The sequence below is a fragment of the Candoia aspera genome, chromosome 3 (assembly GCF_035149785.1).
Source record: "Candoia aspera isolate rCanAsp1 chromosome 3, rCanAsp1.hap2, whole genome shotgun sequence".
NCBI lineage: Eukaryota > Metazoa > Chordata > Lepidosauria > Squamata > Boidae > Candoia > Candoia aspera.
In genome coordinates, this window is record NC_086155.1 from 54903578 (window position 1) to 54924239 (window position 20662).

The window sequence follows — 20662 nt, forward strand, 5'->3', positions numbered from 1 at the left end:
AAACAAAAATATCAAGTAGGAAATTTTTACATAGACATAAAGTTACCAGAAATGGAGCTTCAAAGCTAGTAGTGGTATGGAAATAATGTAGAGCATAGGAATATGGACTTTACAAAGACAATTTCCAAGATATAGGAGATACTAAAAATGCCCCTTCATTACTAATTTGTAGACTGGAAAGGACAGGACATTCTTTACCACCTTATAGTGCTATTTTTATACTGCATTACTTTTTTTTTTAATTACTCCTGTGCTTAGAATCTGGCAATAACCAAAAGCTGCTGCTAGAATATGAAAAGTACCAGGAACTGCAAATGAAATCCCAAAGAATGCAGGAAGAATATGAGAAGCAGATTCACGAAATGGAAGAGAACAAGAGCCAAGCCCTTGAGGAACTGACAGAATATTATGAGGCAAAGCTGCTTGAGAAAACGACTTTATTGGATGAGGTATAATCAAAATTTTCTTTTTAAGGCAGATCTAAAGCAGGTACAACACTCCTTTTAATTCCCGTATTACTAGCTAATTTTGGCATAATTTCGTTCGGGCTAATGGAAACATAAGTCAGTATTCTTGAATTATTTTGAGAATGAGAGAAAGGCAGTGAGCATACAATTCACACAGAAGTGCTTAAAGTCATTACCAACTCACTTCATTATTTTATTTATTTATTCATCAAATTTATATGGCTGCCCAACTCATGAAAGAGTAACTCTGGGCAGCATACAATAAAACTATGAAACAGTAATATATAAAAACAATTTAGAATCCAGAAAATTTTAAAATTGTGATTGAAGGCTAAGAGACGGTAGCAGATGTCAACAACAATAGAGCCACCTCAGTACCTTGCCAATCCCTTGGGGCCCCTGGCCTGGTGACATAACCACGTTTTGAGGGACTTCCAGAAAATCAACAGAGATGGAGCCAGCCTCACTTTGGGAGCGGGGAGAACGTTCCATAAGGCAGGCACCACAACAGGAAAGGCCCACCTCCTGGATCCCGCCGAGTGTAGCTCCCTAGCAGACAGGACCTGCAGCATACCTCTTCTGCCAGATCTGATGGGACGGCAGATGTAATCAGGGTGTGTTGGTCCCTCAAATAACTCAGCCCCATGCCATAAAGGGCTTTAAAGGTCAAAACCAGCACCTTGAATTGGGCCCAGAAGCAAACTGGCAACCAATGTAGCTCGCGGAGCAGAAGTGCAAGCTGTGCCATTCTATAGTCACACATAACTGCCCACGACAATGCATTTTGCATCAGCTGAAGCTTCCAGATACTCTTCAAGGGCAGCCCCATGTAGAGCTCATTACAGTAGTCCAATCAGAAGGTGACTAGGGCCTCAGTGACTGTGAGCAGAGCCTCCCAATCTAAGAACAGGCACAACTGGCGGACAACCTAAAGCTGTGCAAAGGCCCTCCTAGCCACGACTGCCACTTGCTCTTTAAGCAGGAGTTGCAAGTCTAGAAGGACCCCAAAGTTGTACACCAGGTCTGTTTGGGGCAATGCAACCCCATCCAGCACCAAAGATGGCATAGTCCCCAAACCAGCAGGCCCCCAAATCCAAAGCCACTCAGTCTTGCCAGGGTTCAGCTGAAGCCCCTTGTTCCCCATCCAGATCCTCACAGCCTGTAGGCACTGGGATGGTCACAGTATCACTTAATTCACCAGGAACAGAGATGATAATTGGGTATCATCTGTCCATTCTGCCATTAATTCTCTGCCATTGAACTCTCATCTGTATGCACTTTGACTGAATCCTTCTGATTAGATAACTCCTTCTCAATCCACCCCAAGATCTTCTGATCCTGTTTATAAATACCAAAGTGCTATCTTTTCTTTATGTAGCTGGATATATGTGCAAAATGTAGCAGCTAGATAACTAACACGTGGAACCTATTTTGTGATCATTGCACTGGTTGCCAATAAGCTTCTGGGCCCAGTTCAAAGACCTATAATAGTGTAGTTCCAGGTTACATCAGGAATTGCCTTACCCGGAATGATCCTGCCTTCCCTGTTAAGAGTATTGTGGGAGAATTTGTTCAAGGTCCTATCATCTCAAGAAGTAAAACGACATGGGCCAGAAGGCCAGCCTTCTCTGTAGATGTTCTAACATTGTGGAACATGCTGTCTCAAAAAATAAGGCTGGCCCTTCACTCATGGCATTCCAGAAAACTCTGAAAACTCCTTTTGTTCATTTGATTTGAGTTGCTAGTGATTGGGTAGCCACTTTTAATTATATTATGATGGTTTGAGGGAGTTAAGGTTTCATTTATGGACTCTTTAGTTTATGCTTTTATTGTTAACTACTCAGACTTGGTTGATTGGGGTGGTATAAAGCTATTATAAATAAATATTTATAACAGTTTTTCCAAATAGAAATCCCCTGATTAGGTTCTGAGCTATAGCTCTTTGCCTTTATAAGTATCCTTTTTTGTAAACCCAGTGGCCTGTAAGCATTCCAGCATCTGAGGAGGGATGCCAACCAGCAAATTCCGCAATTTAAAATGCTAGCTTAAAATATTTTTCAGTTGTGCATCTACAAAATACATATACAAAAATGTCTTAACAAGCATTGGCTCAACCACATTAAAGGAGTGTTCAGTTTTCAATCTTACTAAAACTAACACTGAACTCCCACATCATTCAAGATTTCCAAGTCTAATGACTGTCAAAATAAGTGAATTGGGATCTATATCAGAAGGCACGTGCACATAAGATTTTCAGTCCTGTAACATCATGCTGCTACTTTGGCATCCCCAGAGTATTGGTATTAAAATGTGCCCCATATTTTTCAGGATTTTGCATTTTCCAGGCCACTCTAAGACTTTATTTGGTTCCCCAGCAGTTTTGCTTAGGTTCTTTCTTCCCATCACTTACTTTTATTCTTTTTACTCTCTTAACTTTCAGGCTCAAGATGATGCTAGACAGCAGCTTAGGGAATTTGAGGAAACTAAGAAACAGATTGAAGAAGACGAGGATAGAGAAATTCAGGATATAAAAATCAAATATGAGAGGCGGCTGCGAGAGGAAAGAGAATCCAATCTGCGATTAAAGGGGGAGACAGGAATAATGAGAAAGAAGGTCTGCCCAGTGTTTTCTGTTTTTTGTGCTTTTTGAGCTGTGTGCCTTATGTGCGTATTTAAAATCAATAGTAAGCACACCATTTTCTCTGCTAAGTTGGCAGTCAAAATGTTAGTATACAGCATGAATAAATTACACAAGAATAAATAAAATAATTAAAAATATTTAAAAGAACACCACAACTTTAAGGTCCAAGCACCTGTCAAAATATTTATAACAAAATCTTCCTGAGAGATGAGTCAATAAAAGTCACACTAGTAGAACTAAAAACAGCTATAATTACTCTCAGCTAATGCATTTTTAAAAAATTAGCAGTTAGAATGGCCCAATTGGATATAAATTATATGAATGGCATTTATAGGCTTTTTAAAAAGTGTTGTATAACTCTGGAAGGGACCAATGTGGATTGGGTCTCGTGCATGGGGAGAGAATGGCACTTGCTGCACTTCCATTTTATCAGGTTCTGTCATGGGTGGCTGCTTTTTATAGCAACTACTATCACAGGGTTGCCCTGGAATGGAACAATGGTACATTCTGCGACCCTTATTTGGATTTTTTTTCTTTTATTAAATGACAGCTGGGGAGGATAAATGTAATTCATGCAAGTAACACTGAGTCTGTTATGGCTTATAGCAGTGTTTCTCAACCTTGGCAAGTTTAAGATGGGTGGACTTCAACTCCCAGAATTCCCCAGGCACCAAGGGGAGTTGAAGTCCACCCATCTTAAACTTGCCAAGGTTGAGAAACACTGGCTTACAGACATAGCCAGACACACTCATAAGCAAACCTATGCTCTCCTTGTATTTATCTGGTGCAAAACTTCTCATTCTAATCTAATGGATCAGTAAGAAAAGTCCATATTGATGGGAGAAACAGTCCATAAGTACATCCTTCTCAGATCATAAAGGCCCAGAAGAGTTTAGCAGAGTCAGCAGGTTTTTAAAATTTGGACAAGAAAGAGATTAGGAGTTATTTTCAATTAAGAGATGAGTATCATTTTAAAGTACTTTTATCATGCTCTTCAGCTGAAAAGGTAACAACAGTAAAAAAAATAAGGTTAAGTATTTTTTTCTCAAGCTTCCCATCTAAAAGATGCAGTGCAAAAGAAAAAGAGGATGGGAAGGGAGGAAGACAAGGTAAGTTATATATGCCTCACTGTTAACCCCTGAGGATCCTAGTAGATTAAAGTGGAATACAAGTTGAAAAAATAAATACTCATTTTTACAAAATTCAGTAGTTTAGGGGAAAGCATGATGGTGATATAATTGTATTTTATATATATATATATATACACACACACATACATACACACATACACATACATACACACTTATACATACATATATACACACACACACATATACTGTATGTATGTGTATGTATGTATGTATATATATATATATATATCGTATTTGCATTAGATAAATATGTATAGAATTGTAACTGTTTACTGTTATGACATATTTCATATTTTTATTATATTTTTGGTATATTTTTCTCACTTTTTAAAGCACCTGTTATGTATTTCTTTTTTTATAATGTATGTATCTGTGTATTGTTTCTTTTTGTTTTTTTATTTTTCTGTTATTATTTTAAAAAGCAATAAATAAGTAGAATAAATAAATAAATTCTGAGTGATTTACCAGAACCAGATGGGATTGAAACAACACATTTCAAAAAGAACTAAAAGTAACTTTTCCACAGAGAAATGGTGTGGCTTTGTTTTCTGTTTCTCTTCTGACTTCTGCCTGGTGATGACTGAAGAAGAGGGAAAGTTAGTAAACTGGTCTTTCAGTATTACTGACTTAATGGACTTCTCCTTTGCTCTCCCTATACTGTTTCTGAATAATAAATGTACTCTCTGTAGCCCATTGCTCTTAAGATGGCTTAGCAACTTTTTGGTACTAGCTGGCATCTCTTAGTTTCGCATGATGTTCTGGATGCTAAATAAAATTATGTATGCAGTAAAAATTGCCAAAATCTCATGAAATTTCAGCATTCTTGCTCTGAAATGTAGCCAGGTTTGGGTGTTTTTGCCTAAATTATCTTGAGAGAATTTAGACAAATTTAAAGTATATTTATTTATGGGGGTAGGGAGGCACCAATGCCATCTGGAGATTTGGAAGGTGATATTAGCAGGCACCATAGTATCAATCCCTATGGTAAAAGTTACAGTTTTGTACTCTAACTGAAACTTCCAAACTAACTTCAAAAGCACCGTCACAAACAACACATAGCAATAATAATTATTGGAAGCTACTGAAACACTAATGACTGCATCCAAATTATTGGAGAAAATCAGTCACAGACAGCTTACTATTGGAAACTGCTGGAAGACATATGTAACACTTGTACTACTGCCCCTTAAGAATTCAGAGCAACGTAAAATTCAGGAAAACCCAAGGATATGATCTTATCTTATATAGAATAATGGAAGCCTTACAAAATAAGTAAATTTTCAATTATAGGTAGGCCTACTACTACCATGTCTTACCTTAAATCTAAATTTCTTAGATCTCATTCAATCCATAATCAGGTTGAAGCATTCACTGAGGAACTAGAGGTAGTGAAAATGAAAATCAGCCATGGGTATTGTCAGTATATTGATGGTACATCACTCCAAATTGCTTGTCTCTCCTAGTACTGTAATTACATATTAGATTTAAAAAAACACCAAGACAAGTTGTAACATTTCTATTCTCCAGATGTTGAATCTCTTGGGAGCATTGCTTTGAGTTAGTCCCTAGATTATCTGTCAGAAAGAATCTGCCAAGCAGAAGAATAAAAACCTTTACATTCTGCCCACCTCTAGAAAAATATTGTTCACAGATAAATCAGTGTATCCCAAACCCTGCTCTGAAGTTAGACTCAAATGGGTCTGCCAGATTAGCATTCTAGAAGGATCTATGTTAAATCTGGGTTTACTATCAGGAGGAAGAACCTGGATTTTTTTTGTCTTGTTTTTTCTATACAGAAGGCTTTTTAAAAATGACAGTTTGCAGTCTAAAGTAATTACTTTCATCTAGTCAAATTTCAGTTTTTATATGTGATCATGAAAGTACTTTGAGAATGTATTTGAGTATGTTATGATTTTTAGTGGAATAGTTTTCTAAAAGGACCTGAAGATGTTCAACTTGCTATAATTTTGATTCTTGCAAATGATTATTTTGTTACTGTTACTGAAGGAAACACTGACTCATTGTTTTTAGCTTGAAAGGTAAACACATTTTTTTCAACAGTTTAACAGTCTCCAGAAAGAGATTGAAGAGCGATGCAGTGACATTGAAGCAATGAAGTTGGAGCAGCAAAAGCTGCAAGGGATTATTAAGGCTTTAGAGAAGGACACTCAGGCGCTGAAGAGAGAGATTCAAGAAAGAGATGAGACCATCCAAGATAAGGTAAGTTGACTGGGTAGTTTGATCTGAGCTGCTTTCAAATCCCAATATCTCACACTGATGTTTCTCCCCACATCTTTAAATAGAAGAAAATTGATCCTTTTGTTCAGGATCAAGACACCCCATTCTAAAGGACATTGCTCTGAGTTCTTTATAATTTTTCTAATATTTCTGATTCTGTAGCTCCTTCCTCCTTCAATGCCATTGTTCCACATAAATCACAACTGATTCCACTGCTTTTATCTAATGAAAGTCTGAAACGTCCTTGCCACTTTTTAACTATATTTTTTTCCTGCTTTACTTGCCCCAGGAAAAGCGAATTTATGATCTGAAAAAGAAAAATCAGGAACTGGAGAAATTCAAATTTGTATTAGATTACAAAATTAAGGAGTTGAAGAAACAAATAGAGCCACGTGAGAATGATATCAAAGCCATGAAGGAACAGATCCAGGAGGTGAGAAATAGATAATACAACCCACTTCCTGCTCTTCTAGACAAGGTTTTATCATGCAGTTGCCATGGACTTTTCCAGGATGGTTCATTTTTATAATCTTCCTGTGTTTTCTCCCATTTCTACCTTCTTTCCACAAAATATATTATGAAGAAGGAAGGAGAAAGCCAAATGGAAGGTCAAAAGCAGCCTTTTAATACTTCCAGAACTACTTGTTCTTACTTACCCAGAGATTCAGGATGTATAGAAACAAGTACAGGTCTACAATTTTTGTTGTTCAGTTTCTGAATTAAAAGATTTATATACACACAGACACACACACCCCTAATCAACTCAGAGTATAGCTGGCTAAATTAGATTTGTGGTACAAAAGAACTGAGGCAGGACTCCTATAGCTCCAAAAACCTTCAGTTTCCATGTTTTATGTCATGCGCTGCCTACCTCCGAATAATTCTCAGACGCTGATTCTGTGGAACAGGCTCTGATTTATTCGCAGTGTAGGTACAGTATAGGAAAAAAGCTGAGAGTGACAGGAGCGCGCCGGTGCGGGGTTTAAATACCCCGCGCCGGTCAGCGCCCCCTCGCTCGCGGTTACGTCACCCCCCTTTGTCCAACACGTTGTCCTGCCGGTAGGTGAGAGGTTGCGAGGCCCCGCTGGCGTTCCGGGATCGCCCATCATCGGTTTCTCTATTCCTCCGGTGATTGCTGTCAGCTGGGCGATCTCCGTTGCGTTAGCGCTAACAGCTTGGGTGTGCCTCGCGATCCGTTTAGCCATTGTTTCTTGTCCTTCAGTCTTTGTGAGTTGATGGCTACTTATCTTGAGCCCCTTCCCCTGTTTCCTCGTTATTGTCATGTGTGCCATTGCGCTGATGTCTTCAGCTCAACGGCACTCATGACATTTTATGACTTCTGACTAGGTTTGGCCAATCCCACCTTGGTACTTTTCTCATGTCTTCTGGTATTGTTTTCAGTTGAGTGTCATTTCCTTATCCAGTTATGCCCCTAGACCAATCACAATATGTTTTATTCGTTTTTTTTCCCAGAGAAAATGGCAACCAATTCAAACATTTAATGTAATTTATATAGTAAATTGTTTATGGGCCCTGCGTCTGTTTGTATATGTGTATAAATATGTACATACTGCATATTAATATAGGTATATGGTGATATTGCCCAATAGCTTTTGATTAGTAGCATTAAGAGATCTCAGTCTGAAAGTACCCCAAAACAGGTCACAGTCTTTGTTTAACATTTTATTTCTTCTCATGTCATCTCTTCAGATGGAGGGAGAGCTGGAACATTTCCATAAGCAGAACACACAATTGGAACTTAACATAGCTGAATTGCGCCTAAAGCTGAGAGCCACAGATCGTGAGATGCACAAAGAGATGCAGAAAGTGAGTATATCAAGAGTGCAGAAAGTGAGGAAAATGTTGAGTCACACTGAGGACTGGAGATGATGGAGATTCAAGAATTGCCCCCTGAAAACTCCAGTTAATATGAAATGTTTGCACCTTATTTTGCCAGGAGAGGCTGATACGAGATATCATGTACACATGCCTATTACAAATATATAACTATTAACTCTAGGCATTTATAGGACTGCAAGCTCCTGCCTACCATTTGTACATTTCTTTGTCCTAAATTTATCACTTTCATGAAGTACATTATATGTTTTATTATATTGTGCTATGAAGCAAAAATGCACTTTACGTAACAAAATAGCCTTCAGACTTTTTTTATATATATAATGTATGAGTTATCAGTAGAGGCCACTGCTACTATTCTTTCTTTGAACACCATACAAAGAGTGGATGAGTTTTGAAACTTCCTTCTTTCTTTACAGTTCTGTAATTGTAATTGTATTTTTTTCCACTGAGTACAAGATAATGAATGAATTTTGGCTTCCCTAACATGAGCAATTTAATGGGTAACTATGTATGTACATTCTTAAATTCAAGACTTTCACATCTAGTGATATTTTTGCATGAGGAATAATTACCACAATTCAGACACAATCAGCACTCAAATTGGTTCATATTTTGCCAGTGTTATGCTTTTCATAAACACTATTTACATATTTATTCATCATTACCAACTATTAAGTCATCTGGAATGAATTTTTGAATGATGAGCAAACCTGTGTGAATTGGTCAGGGATTAATCCATTCAAAGTGATAGGTTGAAATTTTTATTTGGTGATCGCCTTCCCTGTTGACTGGGTGCCATCCGGTTGGTATGTATTTTACAAAAAATATACATGCCTTTATTTGTGTCAGAGCAAGGAGGTGTAACAAAGGGAGCAGCATTCTGCAGTTTGGCTTAAATATTCCTTTGGTTACAGGAGCGAGATATGGAAGCACTTGTCAAGAGATTTAAAACAGATCTTCACAACTGTGTAGGCCTCATCCAGGAGCCTAAGAAGCTAAAGGAGTGCATCAGGGATATCTATGAGAAGTATGTACAGAAGGCAGATATGGTGAGTAAGGATGTACATCAACAGAAATCTGGTCAAATTTACTCTTCCTGATAGGTTAGTTTATTTTTAAGATCTGTTTTAAAAAAACATGCATACAAACACATTTCTATTAGGTTTTTCCTCCTATATGTACTGCTGACAGAGGGGCTGTATGCAGCTTCTCCTAATGTGTGAAGTTATTTACATAAATTTCTTGACTGATCTTTTTTTAATGCTTACATCTTCGATGTACAATATTATTTCCCCAGTGGAGGCTATGGAAATATAAAGTTCCTCAAAGTAGGCTCTTTTAATATTTCTCAAATTTCCTTTTTTGCACACAACTTGTGCATTTCTGGCCTTTTTTACAACAATTTTTATATGCTTATTTTGGCCAAGAAAGTCCAAAATTGCATTCTGTGTGTGGAGGAGTCGAGTGGACCTGCTGTTCAGAAATGTATGGCAGATCTCTTTTACATCCCTAATAATTGAGAGCCATTCCCCCTTTGCAGTTGATCTTCACACTAGCTTGTTTGAGCTCTGTTTCTTCAGGTGGAAATTGCTGGGGTTGATACAGACTTGCATCAAGAGTACACACGGCAGCGAGAGCATCTTGAGCGCAACCTAGCAACACTGAGGAAGAAAGTGGTAAAAGAAGGCGAGATCCACCGTGCAGATTACGTACGCATTATGCAGGTACAAACACAGAGAAAAAAAGTGGAGTGCAGGTTTATTCTTCCAGCTCTTATTATAGATAAATTGCAATATGCTCTGTGTACAAACTCAGAAGAGAGATTAATTATTTCCAAACCCGGAAGATAAATATATTTGAGTCTCAGTGACTAATATGGAGAGTAAATGGGCTAGGAAGGGAGGGCGAAGAATATATTGAAATTTGGTTGCAGAAAATGGTATTATCTGCAGGCTAGCAGATGTGAAGAACACAGGGTCATGGGCTTACTCTCCATGCCTTCAGTTTAGGGCTTGCTATTCTGCATATACTTCGCATATACTTTAGCTATGTTGTTATGGATTGGTGTAAGCTACCTAGAATCATTATATGAGATAGGCAGCCATGTAAGTAAATGAATAAAGACACCTGTTCACTATAATAGTCACTATAATAGTCAACAACTATACCAGTTTAAACTGTGTTGTTCTTGAATTTACAGGAAAATGTAAGTCTTATTAAGGAAATTAATGATTTGCGGAGAGAACTGAAGGTCACCCGCACACAAGTCCATGACCTCCAGTCAACCCTGAGCCTGCTTAGGAAACACAAGAAGCCAGGAGCACAATCCACAGGTGATTCCTGATTTCTTAACTCTCTCTTTCTTCTGCTTTTTCACAGCAAATAACACCCTCTCTTTCTTTTGTTACTTTTCACTAGAGGCTCTGAGGCATGAAATAGATAATGCATCTTTATACTGGATCACCATTCATTAATGTTATCATATAGATATTTTTGAATTACAGAAAGAAAAATTAGCTAGTTTAAACCCCCTTGCATTATTTTATTAATACAAATCATTGTAAAAACTTTATATAGGTAGGACTCAGTGTAAATACAAATACATTAATTTCATCATATTTTGGGAGTAAATATATATGCGTATTCTAACCAGCAAGGGGAGTATAGCATGATACAGTAGGTAGCAGAAGCATCCACAGCAATAGTCACTGGTTTCAAAGTAGTGTGTATGACGAGGTGTTTGAAACCCCATCCTGCTTCATCTGTATGCATTGTGTATGACACACTTTAAAAAGGGCAGGGCTTTGAATATCCAGACTGGTCTGCCATTTTGAAGCCAGTGGCCATTGCTATGGACGTCTCTGGTAGATAGTTAGACTAGGAGCAAGGAGACTGGATCATATCCCTGCTTATTATCACTCTAACCAATCTTACCCTTAAGGTTCAAATAAGGAAAATGCAGTATATGACTTACCTGGTTTCATGGAGAAACAGAATGTAAATGTGATAAATACAAAATGACTAAGAATCAAAGATTCAACCATTTCCTAGTTGTGTGTGCCAGTGATTTTCTAATTCAACAGAACACTTTTTGTAAGGATTTTTTTTCCATTAAATCTCTTATGTGAGAGTTAACAGTCAGAGATGTCCATTATATCAACAAACCATGGCCGAGTTCAAAGCCAAGCAGTACAAGGCAAAAAGTCCTTTCAGCTACAGGAAGTACAGGAGAAAGAAGCATCAGAATTAAACTATAGGTAGTCCTCGCTTAACTACTGGTTGCTTAACGAACGTTCAAAGTTACAACGGCCTCAGAAAGGGTGCTTTATCGCCTGCCACTTCTGACTGTCACAAAATGTTGCACCACCACCACTCCTGCAGTCACATGATTGCAATCTGGGTGCTTGGAAACCTGCTCACACTTATGACTGGTTGCCAAGTGCCCCACGATCATGTGATCCCCATTTGCAATCTTCTCTGCTGGCTTCCCCAGAAAGTCAATGGGGAAGCCTGCAGGGCAGGTTGCAAGCTGCTGCTGCTTGCCAAGAGGACTCCCTCTTGTCTCTGGGGCTGTTTCAAGAGCTCCCTGCCGAAGGATTCCTGCTCCGTGCACACGAAGGATGTAGCTAACAAGAGGGAGCTGTGATCCAAGCAGGATTTTCAGCTCCTGAGCAGAGAGACACTTGCGTGTGGCCTGCACTGGGCCTCCCAGGGTCTCCCCGATCCCCCCAATCCCCCTGAGGCACCCCGCGCTCCTTACCTGGGACTCGGTTCTTCTTAACAACCCACAAGATCACTTAATGACCAAAACTGGGAGTGCTGATATTGCGGTCGTTGAGTAAAGCAGTCATGGGCCATCTCGCTTAATGACAGCTTCACTCAGTGACCAAGATTCTGGTCCCAATTGTGGTCGTTAATTGAGGACTACCTGTACAGTGGGTATAAAAAGAGAATTGCATCTTCAGGTTGACAGGGTAATCAACTGTTTTAGTGACTGCTTTCTAGTTTACAATAAAGATTCTTACCTACCATGCCATGTCATGCGTCTGAGACCCTTAAGCTGAGTTCAGGCATAAAGCCTTGTCAAGCCATGCGGTGTCAAGTGCCTGGGAATTTCTGCTGAGGTTTTACTAGTGAGTCTATTATTGCAGTGGCATGAATGGCATACATTGCCTTCAGTTTTAAAGCCCATGGCCTAGTTAATAATGGCCTATACAGATTTTGAACCAGATTTAACTTATTCTATGTTGTTACCATCTAAATGTCATGTGGATATAGTTTCCTGGAGAATGGATATTTTGAGTTAAATATTGTGTAGCAAATGCTTTCGATGGGGGAAGATGGTTTATAGGAGATAATCCATCTGTTCACTGGCGTTTACTGGCAATTGTCTGCAAAAATAAAACCTTTCTTCTAATAATAGTGGCACCATGAAGCTGGCCAGATTTGGCTAATTAAAAATATTACTGAGTACAAACAAACATAGCCCTAGGACACCTAGTGGTAAGTGTCAGAGATTGCTGGAAAGCGTTTGGCCCAAGAGATCAGAAAAATCACACACCAGGCATTTCTATAAAAATAAATGTATTTACAGAAAGCTTCTTACATAAACGTATTTACAAGCTTATGCATTCACACGTGCTCAGAGAGGACTGGAAGGAGAGCAGATAGAAAGGAAACTGAAACTAGTCCAGGCAAGTTCCTCTCAGCAAATCAGGAGCTTTATCTTACATGGTCATGCCTTTTTACCCCCAAAACTGAGGATACTTATATTTGGCCTGTTCACCCTGCCAGAGTGATTTGTTACCATAGTAACTTAATGGCTTGCTCCTTGCAAAAACAAATGCCAGCAGTAAGTTTCAGAGATTCTCTGCTACATCTTAACACACTCAGAATTGGATATCTTTGTGATGGCAGTCAGAAGGGAAAATGGTCTGAAGTGGCAGGAGACTGGGATTGCATAGGGATTAAGAAGTGGACTAAACAACTGAATGGCAGGTACGGAATATCTGATCATATTTCATGTTACCATCTCTGTCTGGGTTGGTTGACTGTCCAAGGTGACTCTCATCTTATTTGCTCAGATGAGAGGGAATCATGTGACAATTTTTTGGTAGTGGTCCTCATCATTCTTCCCTGTCTTCATTCAATGCAGATTTTTTTTAAAAAACCTTTTCTTTTAGAACTTTTCCAGTTTCCTCTTTCTTTTTTCAAGAAATTTTCATTACCTCCTTAATTTCAGAGTCTTCTAACTTCCTTCCTTCTCTAAGTCATCCACTCCCTTCTTTCTTTCCTGGAGTTTGTAACTCTGATCATAGCACCAACAGGAACTAAATAACCTCTAAAAAAGCAAGCAGGGCAAACAAAAATCATTAAACAAAAAAAAGCAATTGGCAAAAGAAGCACCTCCAAGAGAAGTCATGCTATAAATCTTCCAATTTTTTGAGTCCACATTCAGCCTACCTCCCATTTGAGACAACAGTACTGTACTCCAGATATTCCAACTTCTTGCCAAAAGCTCAATTATATACTGCATCTGGAAATCAAAATTACCATGCTTACTGGCCAGCAGAGGGCAATAATAAGCAATTGATAGAACGTTTGCACTCAAATAGCTAGAACCTTTGCACTCAAATAGCTAGACTTAAAGAAAGCTGTTTTCTTTTTCATCCAGAGCAGAACCTGTCTAGAATCTTCAAACATGTTAATGTTTTCCCTGGAACTGCAATTTTTAATTTTCGTACTCTGTCTCTGAGGAATACTCAGTGTAGGTTCAGGAGCTCTCTGTTTCCCCGCTAAAAATATGTTTCCTTTTAGCAGATCCCTCTCTTTCAATTCTCCCATGAAAGTTTGATCATAATTTTGATAGGATGGGTCTTCCAGTAGTAGGAAGGCTCCAACATTTTTTCCTTGCTTTTGTAGCTGATCAATATTTACTGCAACTGTCAAGAAGACTATGATGTATAGCCTTGACAAGAGTCAAGATGATTCTTGGCAGTACATTTGAGTCATGCCCATTTATGGAAGCAAGAATCATAGAAGCAGCTATTAGCTTTTCCTTAATATTAAAGCAACAGAACAATTCTTTCTGCAGAGAAATTCTCTGTTATAGAACAAATATTCTACAGGGTGTTAATGAGACTTTTTTTTTTTTGCCATTCAGTTGTTTCCGATTCTCAGTGACTGCCTGGACCAGTCCCTGCAGTTTTCTTGGCAAGATTTCAGAAGTGGTTTGCCATTGCTTCCTTCTTAGTGCTGAGAGAAAGTGACTGGCCCAAGGTCACCCTGCTGGCTTTGTGCCCAAGGAGGGACTAGAGCTCACGGTCTCCCAGTTTCTAGCCTGATGCCTTAATCACTACACCAGACTGGCTCTCAATGAGCCATAATCAACCTAAAATACTTTAAAAATCAAATATCTCATAGATCTCTTACCAATAAAAGGTTTTCTATTACTCAGGCCTCCCTATCAGGCTGTTTTCATTAAGAATCTTCAAATAACAACAACTACAACTATTATTATTATTATTACAAAATACTACATGTTTGTCTCTTCAAACAGTTTGGGCATGCCCATAAATATCTGGAGTTCTAAAAATCAAGTCACTTTCTCTGCACATTGTTAAACAATTTCTATGTTGCTTTAATTTATATAGCTACAACTTCCATAAAGTAAAAAAAGTTTGTGTACAAATGCCATATCTTAGATACCAGTTCCGGGTTGATATCTCTGTTCTGGGCAGGAGCCAAGCAGTTTATAGCAGACACTGACTGCTGTCTAAGAGAGCAGCAGACATTATGTTTTATTGCGAAGGACCTTAGGATTTCAGCTATTGAATTCTGACCTTAGTTACTTTCCCACTCTCAGCCTTTTCAGTAATTCTCCCGTTGCTATATCAAGAGAACGCAGTCATCTATCACATGTTTCTCTGACTTCCCAGATGAAGCAGTCTGGTTCTTCCAACCTTGCCAGTGAATTCCTTCAGGGCCCTAATAAGAGATGCCTATGTCTGTAGTCAGGTGGCCATGACCAAGTAGATGAAGGACAGAAGTTATGCCAGTAGGCTAGTTTTCCTATCCTCACATCTCCTTCATTAGTTTTCTCCTCTTAGGATATGTGATACTACATCCTGCATAAACCAAGAAGGGGTAATGCTCCTTGTGACAGAAAGTGGATGCTCTCAACTTCAGCATATGCAGACGCTAACCTTTTTGTTCTCCACAATATCATTTTTCCCATGTTGGCAGGCTATTTAAGCTGCGTCTTTAAGTAGGATTTACCCCTGAGAATTGTTTAAACAGTTTCTGGTATTTTTTGTTGAAAAATAATTTTCTCTATACAATAGTTACAATTTCAACAGAAAAATATCTGAAATCAGCTCTTTATCCACCAAAGATAATTTGTCGTGTTCTGTACGGACACAATGGTTAGTAGACTAAACTCTTCCTTTGTTTTAAGTCATCCAAAAGGATTTATTAATTATAGAAGATCATCCTACAGGCTACAGCCCTGAAGTCTTACAGTACATTATGCATTTCTAGCATGTTTAGGCATTATAGTATGATATCACTTAACACTATTACCAGCTGGAGGCACTCACAGGGCCAGTTATGTTGGAACCTTAATGCTATAGAACATATAAAGCTATATTCTGGAATGCAACAAGTATATGCATTCCAGATGCCCAAAAATGAAAATATACTTAATAACCAATCAATACAATTTATTAGATAATATAAGCACAATTCTGTTTATATTATTTCATATATGACAGCATCTGTATTTTTCATGACTATTTTGTCTTGTTTCTAGATACTACCTTTCTTGATTAGAGACAAAAAAAAAAAAAAGCAGCTTTCTATGACTACTATTCTTTTGACCTCTTTTTTCATCTAGGTCCCTCCCCAGATCGACAGCAAAGTCCAGGTATTCTGCGTTTGAATCTCGAGGAGGAAACTGAGAGAATCATTGAAATGCAGCGACTGGAAATCAAGCACCTTCGAGACCAAATGCAAGGGCAGGACAAAGCCCTCACCCTCCGGCCTTTGTCAAGTGGAAAACTTCCCATACTGGAAATGGACAAAATTACTGACGTACAGTCACGTTGACCTGACCAGAAAGAACTCTATTTTGCAGCTCTCTGCATTTCTAAACATTCCACAAACACAGCTCTCTGCATTTCTAATCTTGTCCAACTGTTATTGGAGGATGGTGTTTTTTGTTTCTTGTTTTTTTTAGCACACCTAGTTTTGGACTGAGACGGAATGTTAAAGAAACAGTAAACAAGCTAGTCTGGATTTGCCTCCCTCTTGTTAATATATTTCATGTCTCCAGACTGGAAAAGCAAGTGAGAGCATACACAAAGCTTTAGGGAAGGAAGTTGTTCACATGGCTTCTACTTAAAGCAAAATCCATTGGAGATAAGACCCTTGTGCATGGCATTGTTGGAAAGAGGCTAACAGGTGTGAACTCTTGATATGTTACTGTTCTGTTATCTGCCCAGAACAACTTTATTTCACTCTTGTACAGCTCTTTGCTCTTCCCCCATTCCTTCATGCCATCTCTGTTCTCCAAAACAGTCCTTATTTTAAGTTTATACTTCTTTGATGTTCTTCCACGTATATAATAAATTCCCTGTTGTCCCAGATACTAAGGAATACATTGATAATAATATTGACGAGACCTCCTTAAATAATAACTGAAGGTTTGTGTTATCGCCTTCATCTTTCTATAACTGTTAGGTTTTTATCTCCTGATTTTATCTCATAGTTCACATGCTGATTTTGATTCTGCACATCTGAAAAATGGTTGAAGTACTATGGTTTGCGAATGTCAGTGAAGTATCCAAACTAAAGAGACAGCAGTGGGAAAAGAAAGAAAAATAAAACACTATGTCTTGAAATATATAATTAGGTGTGCACAAATTGTGTCATAACTGTTGACAATATAACTTTTTTTTTTGCAACCAATGGCCACATTTTTAAAAAAGAAAATATATTTTAGAGATATTCTTCCCATGGTCAGGCATTAGAAGGGACAGAGCAGTGGCATCATGATATGACTGGAAGGGTAGGGCCAGAATCTTTGCCTCTTTTTTATGGCCATAGTGATGTTAATAGGGATGTTTACATTGGGCAATTTGTTGTACCTACAGTATTACTTTTTATTTCTTATTGTTACCATAGGAACAATAAGAAATGAAATATTTCTTATTGTTCCTATGCAACAGTACTTTAAATGGATCCTGGAAGCATATTACCACTTAGGTTTGCAAATAATATGCCCTTTTTGGTCTTTTCATTACTACATTAACACAGGAATTCTGTGGAAATATTTTGGTAGAATTCCTTTTTTTAAAAAAATATGCTTTTTTCCTCTATTCACCATAAAAGCAAAAGGACTCTGACAGTAAGCCAAAGAAGAAGATTTAGGAGTATAGTCTAGCTGGCATGACTTAATAGTCATAGGAAGATATTATTTAGATAACCATAACAATCAACAAGGTTTTAAATAACAAAATGAAAGTCAAAATAATATTTTACTTCAATTATAAAAATATATATAGCAAAGATAATGTATGAGTTATTAAGGTATTTTAGAGAAATGCATTTAGCAAATTAGAGAAAATAAGAATTGGTATAAGAGAACAGTAGGATTGTGTGATAATTTAGATTTGATTTCAAAAGGGTATTCTGGAGAGCATGGGGGTGGAGTGCGAGCATAACATTTGTCTGCAACTCTTTAAAGCAGCTGCACTTTTTCCCTGGATGTGGCAGCTGTAGATGACAACCCCATGTTTCTGGGAGAAGACATGGTTCTTTAAAAGAGTTGCAGACGGGAGCTATCTTTGTCCTTCAGGATGCTCAGAAGCAGCTTTTCCTGATTATTTTTGAAGTGGACAAATACTTCAGTCATAATGCCTTATAAAAGAAGGTCCTGGTCACAGACAGCTCTTTATAATATCTTCCAGATTAGATCGTTCATTCTTCCCTACGTCTATCATCATTTCCTGCAATGAAGGCGGATGTAATTCAATTCTATCATTGATAATTACTAACTAACTATTCTCCTCTGATAGGTATATTAAAATAGTTTAGTTTTGGCTTCATCATGCTGAAGTACTGCCCTTAGGTGAGACATTTTCTCTGTACCACATGTCTTTACACGCACATACACAACTTCTAAAGACGCAGTCTAAGAACCTGCCCAAAAGAAGCAGATCCTGATTGAAAAAAAAAGGGGGGGCCAAGCAACTCATGCTGAAAAAGCATTTTGCCATACGGTTCCCAAATAGGAAGGTATTAATGGACTAGCTGTAGAATTTGTAATGTGGGCTTCATTAAATTGGTTGCAAAACTTACAACTCTATTTGGGATTCTAAGGTAGTATAACAAATCTTTGTGCTCATGGCATGCCAGTGTCACAAAAGGTAGGTTTTCTCTAGATGAACAGGTGCTAATGTTTTGTATCCATGGTATATGGAACTTACCTCCCATTATTAAGCACACAGTGTACATTTAATACTGTCAGTATTGTCCTAGTAAGTTACGTTTTAAACAGGAAGCAGTGTAAGCTAAATATAAATATCTTGTGCTAAAACGTTGCAATTTAAACAAGAACGTTCAAGAGAGGGGTGGCTAGAAATGATTTAAAACTTGATCTGTGGTGGAAACAATACCACAAAGTTACTGAGGGGGTATGTTATAAGCCTGACAAGAAAATATGGCAACCCACTTTGGTATTACTGTCAGGAAAACTACATAGTTGTGTCCAGGAAGTCACTAGGAGTTAAGTTTGTCTTGAAGGAGACTTCACTTACAGTATATTCATCAAACTAATAATTATATCAGCTAGGAGGGGATTATATTGCAGGAGGAACTTGACGTTAAAATGTCTGTGTATAAGAAAAAACCCATTGTCACTTGGAATGTGCTCTGCTACAAACCAAAATCAAGGAAAGAAATCAAGATACAGAAGCAGAGAAAAGTCAAAACATCCAATAGTTTGCCATAGTTTAGAAATATTATGAAAGGAGCTAGTGCAATTTTCCCTAATGTTGGACCTCCAGATAAGTTGAACTTCAATTTTAGCACTCTTCCCATCACTTTGTCTATACCATCAGAATACAAGAGACTTGAGGATCTAACAACTATGTTGTATGCTCCTCAGAGGGCCTTTCCCAACTTGCATCTAACCATGGGACAAATTTGTCTGACAACAACATTTTTCTACTATATCCCTATGATACTGCCTTCATCTGGTCCTCAGCCCATATGTGAGGCAAGTGTAAGCTGTCCCAGTGCTAAAGCAGTTTTCTCCTTAAACTGACAGCAACCCACAGCTGTTCCAATGTGTGTAAAATATGATGTGCTTCACCAACCATTCTGTTGGCAGCAGAGTCAGGGGACCATGAGGGATGGGATCACCTTAGCATCTAGTAACCAACTCAGGCTGGTGTGGGCACATTCCCGTCAGTCCCTGGACACTCTCTACCTCCATCTATGTCCAAGAAGAACAGGATATGTTCAGTTTTCCAAAGAAACATGTTTTGAAAAACAGACCAAAGCCCTCCAGTAGAGTGCATGAGTCCAGCTATTTGTCAAAACTCACCATCTCCAGAAGCCCATTGAATAAAGTGTTCAATGGACTTCTAGAGGTAGCAAGCAGATCTGCACTCTCATCCTTTAACACATTTATCAAAACAGGAGACGTAGGTCAAGTCACCCTGTCAACTTGCCACCTACCCCAGCCCCATCTTCTCATCACTATCATGATTGACAGGGCAGTAAAGCCATAAGGTTTTACCAATTACTTTGTTTAATGCAACCTGCAGGCAAGAAATACTGTAAGGGCATCACCATTTGGCTACCAGCAAAACAGGCAATCAGTGCAGAATAGATCTCAGCAGTGGGGACAGGAAATGTTATGCTGGTATAGTTTTCTGCCAACTGTAGGATGGATGGATAGCATTTTAACAGATCCCAAATCCAGCCCAATTAGCCAATTTTTCTGCAACAGACTACACTCTTTTTAATAATTGCATACTGTTCTAGCCTTTGTAGAGATCATCAGTGATCTGTTTAATTAGAATGTTCATTCCCCAAACCAATTAATACTTTCTATTAGGACTCAAGAGCTATTCCTATTCCCAGAAAGTCTGCTAAAGGTTTCCAGCTTCCCAATAGAGACAGAAGATGAAGAGAAGTTGTATTTCTATCTTGACGCTAATTTGTACCATGTCCTTACGGCCCCTGTGCTGTTCCTTGAAGAAAAAAATATCAATTGTCTTGCAATGAGCAATCAATCT

At 38.3% G+C, this 20662-nt stretch overlaps 1 protein-coding gene across 2 annotated transcripts in view; it reads left to right on the forward strand.

The window, feature by feature from the left end:
• Positions 1–17241, forward strand: part of CFAP57 (cilia and flagella associated protein 57) — a 38872-nt gene extending 21631 nt beyond the window's left edge. The window contains exons 14-22 of one of the 2 annotated variants that reach the window (XM_063297756.1): positions 259–449; positions 2908–3081; positions 6321–6479; positions 6787–6930; positions 8208–8324; positions 9272–9406; positions 9938–10081; positions 10558–10690; positions 16252–17241. In XM_063297756.1, coding sequence (XP_063153826.1) covers positions 259–449; positions 2908–3081; positions 6321–6479; positions 6787–6930; positions 8208–8324; positions 9272–9406; positions 9938–10081; positions 10558–10690; positions 16252–16463 — 1409 coding nt within the window. In that variant the 3' untranslated portion in view covers positions 16464–17241. The remainder of the gene's footprint in view (positions 1–258; positions 450–2907; positions 3082–6320; positions 6480–6786; positions 6931–8207; positions 8325–9271; positions 9407–9937; positions 10082–10557; positions 10691–16251) is intronic. The other variant, XM_063297757.1, reaches the window with a different exon arrangement.
• Positions 17242–20662: the final 3421 nt, after the last annotated feature.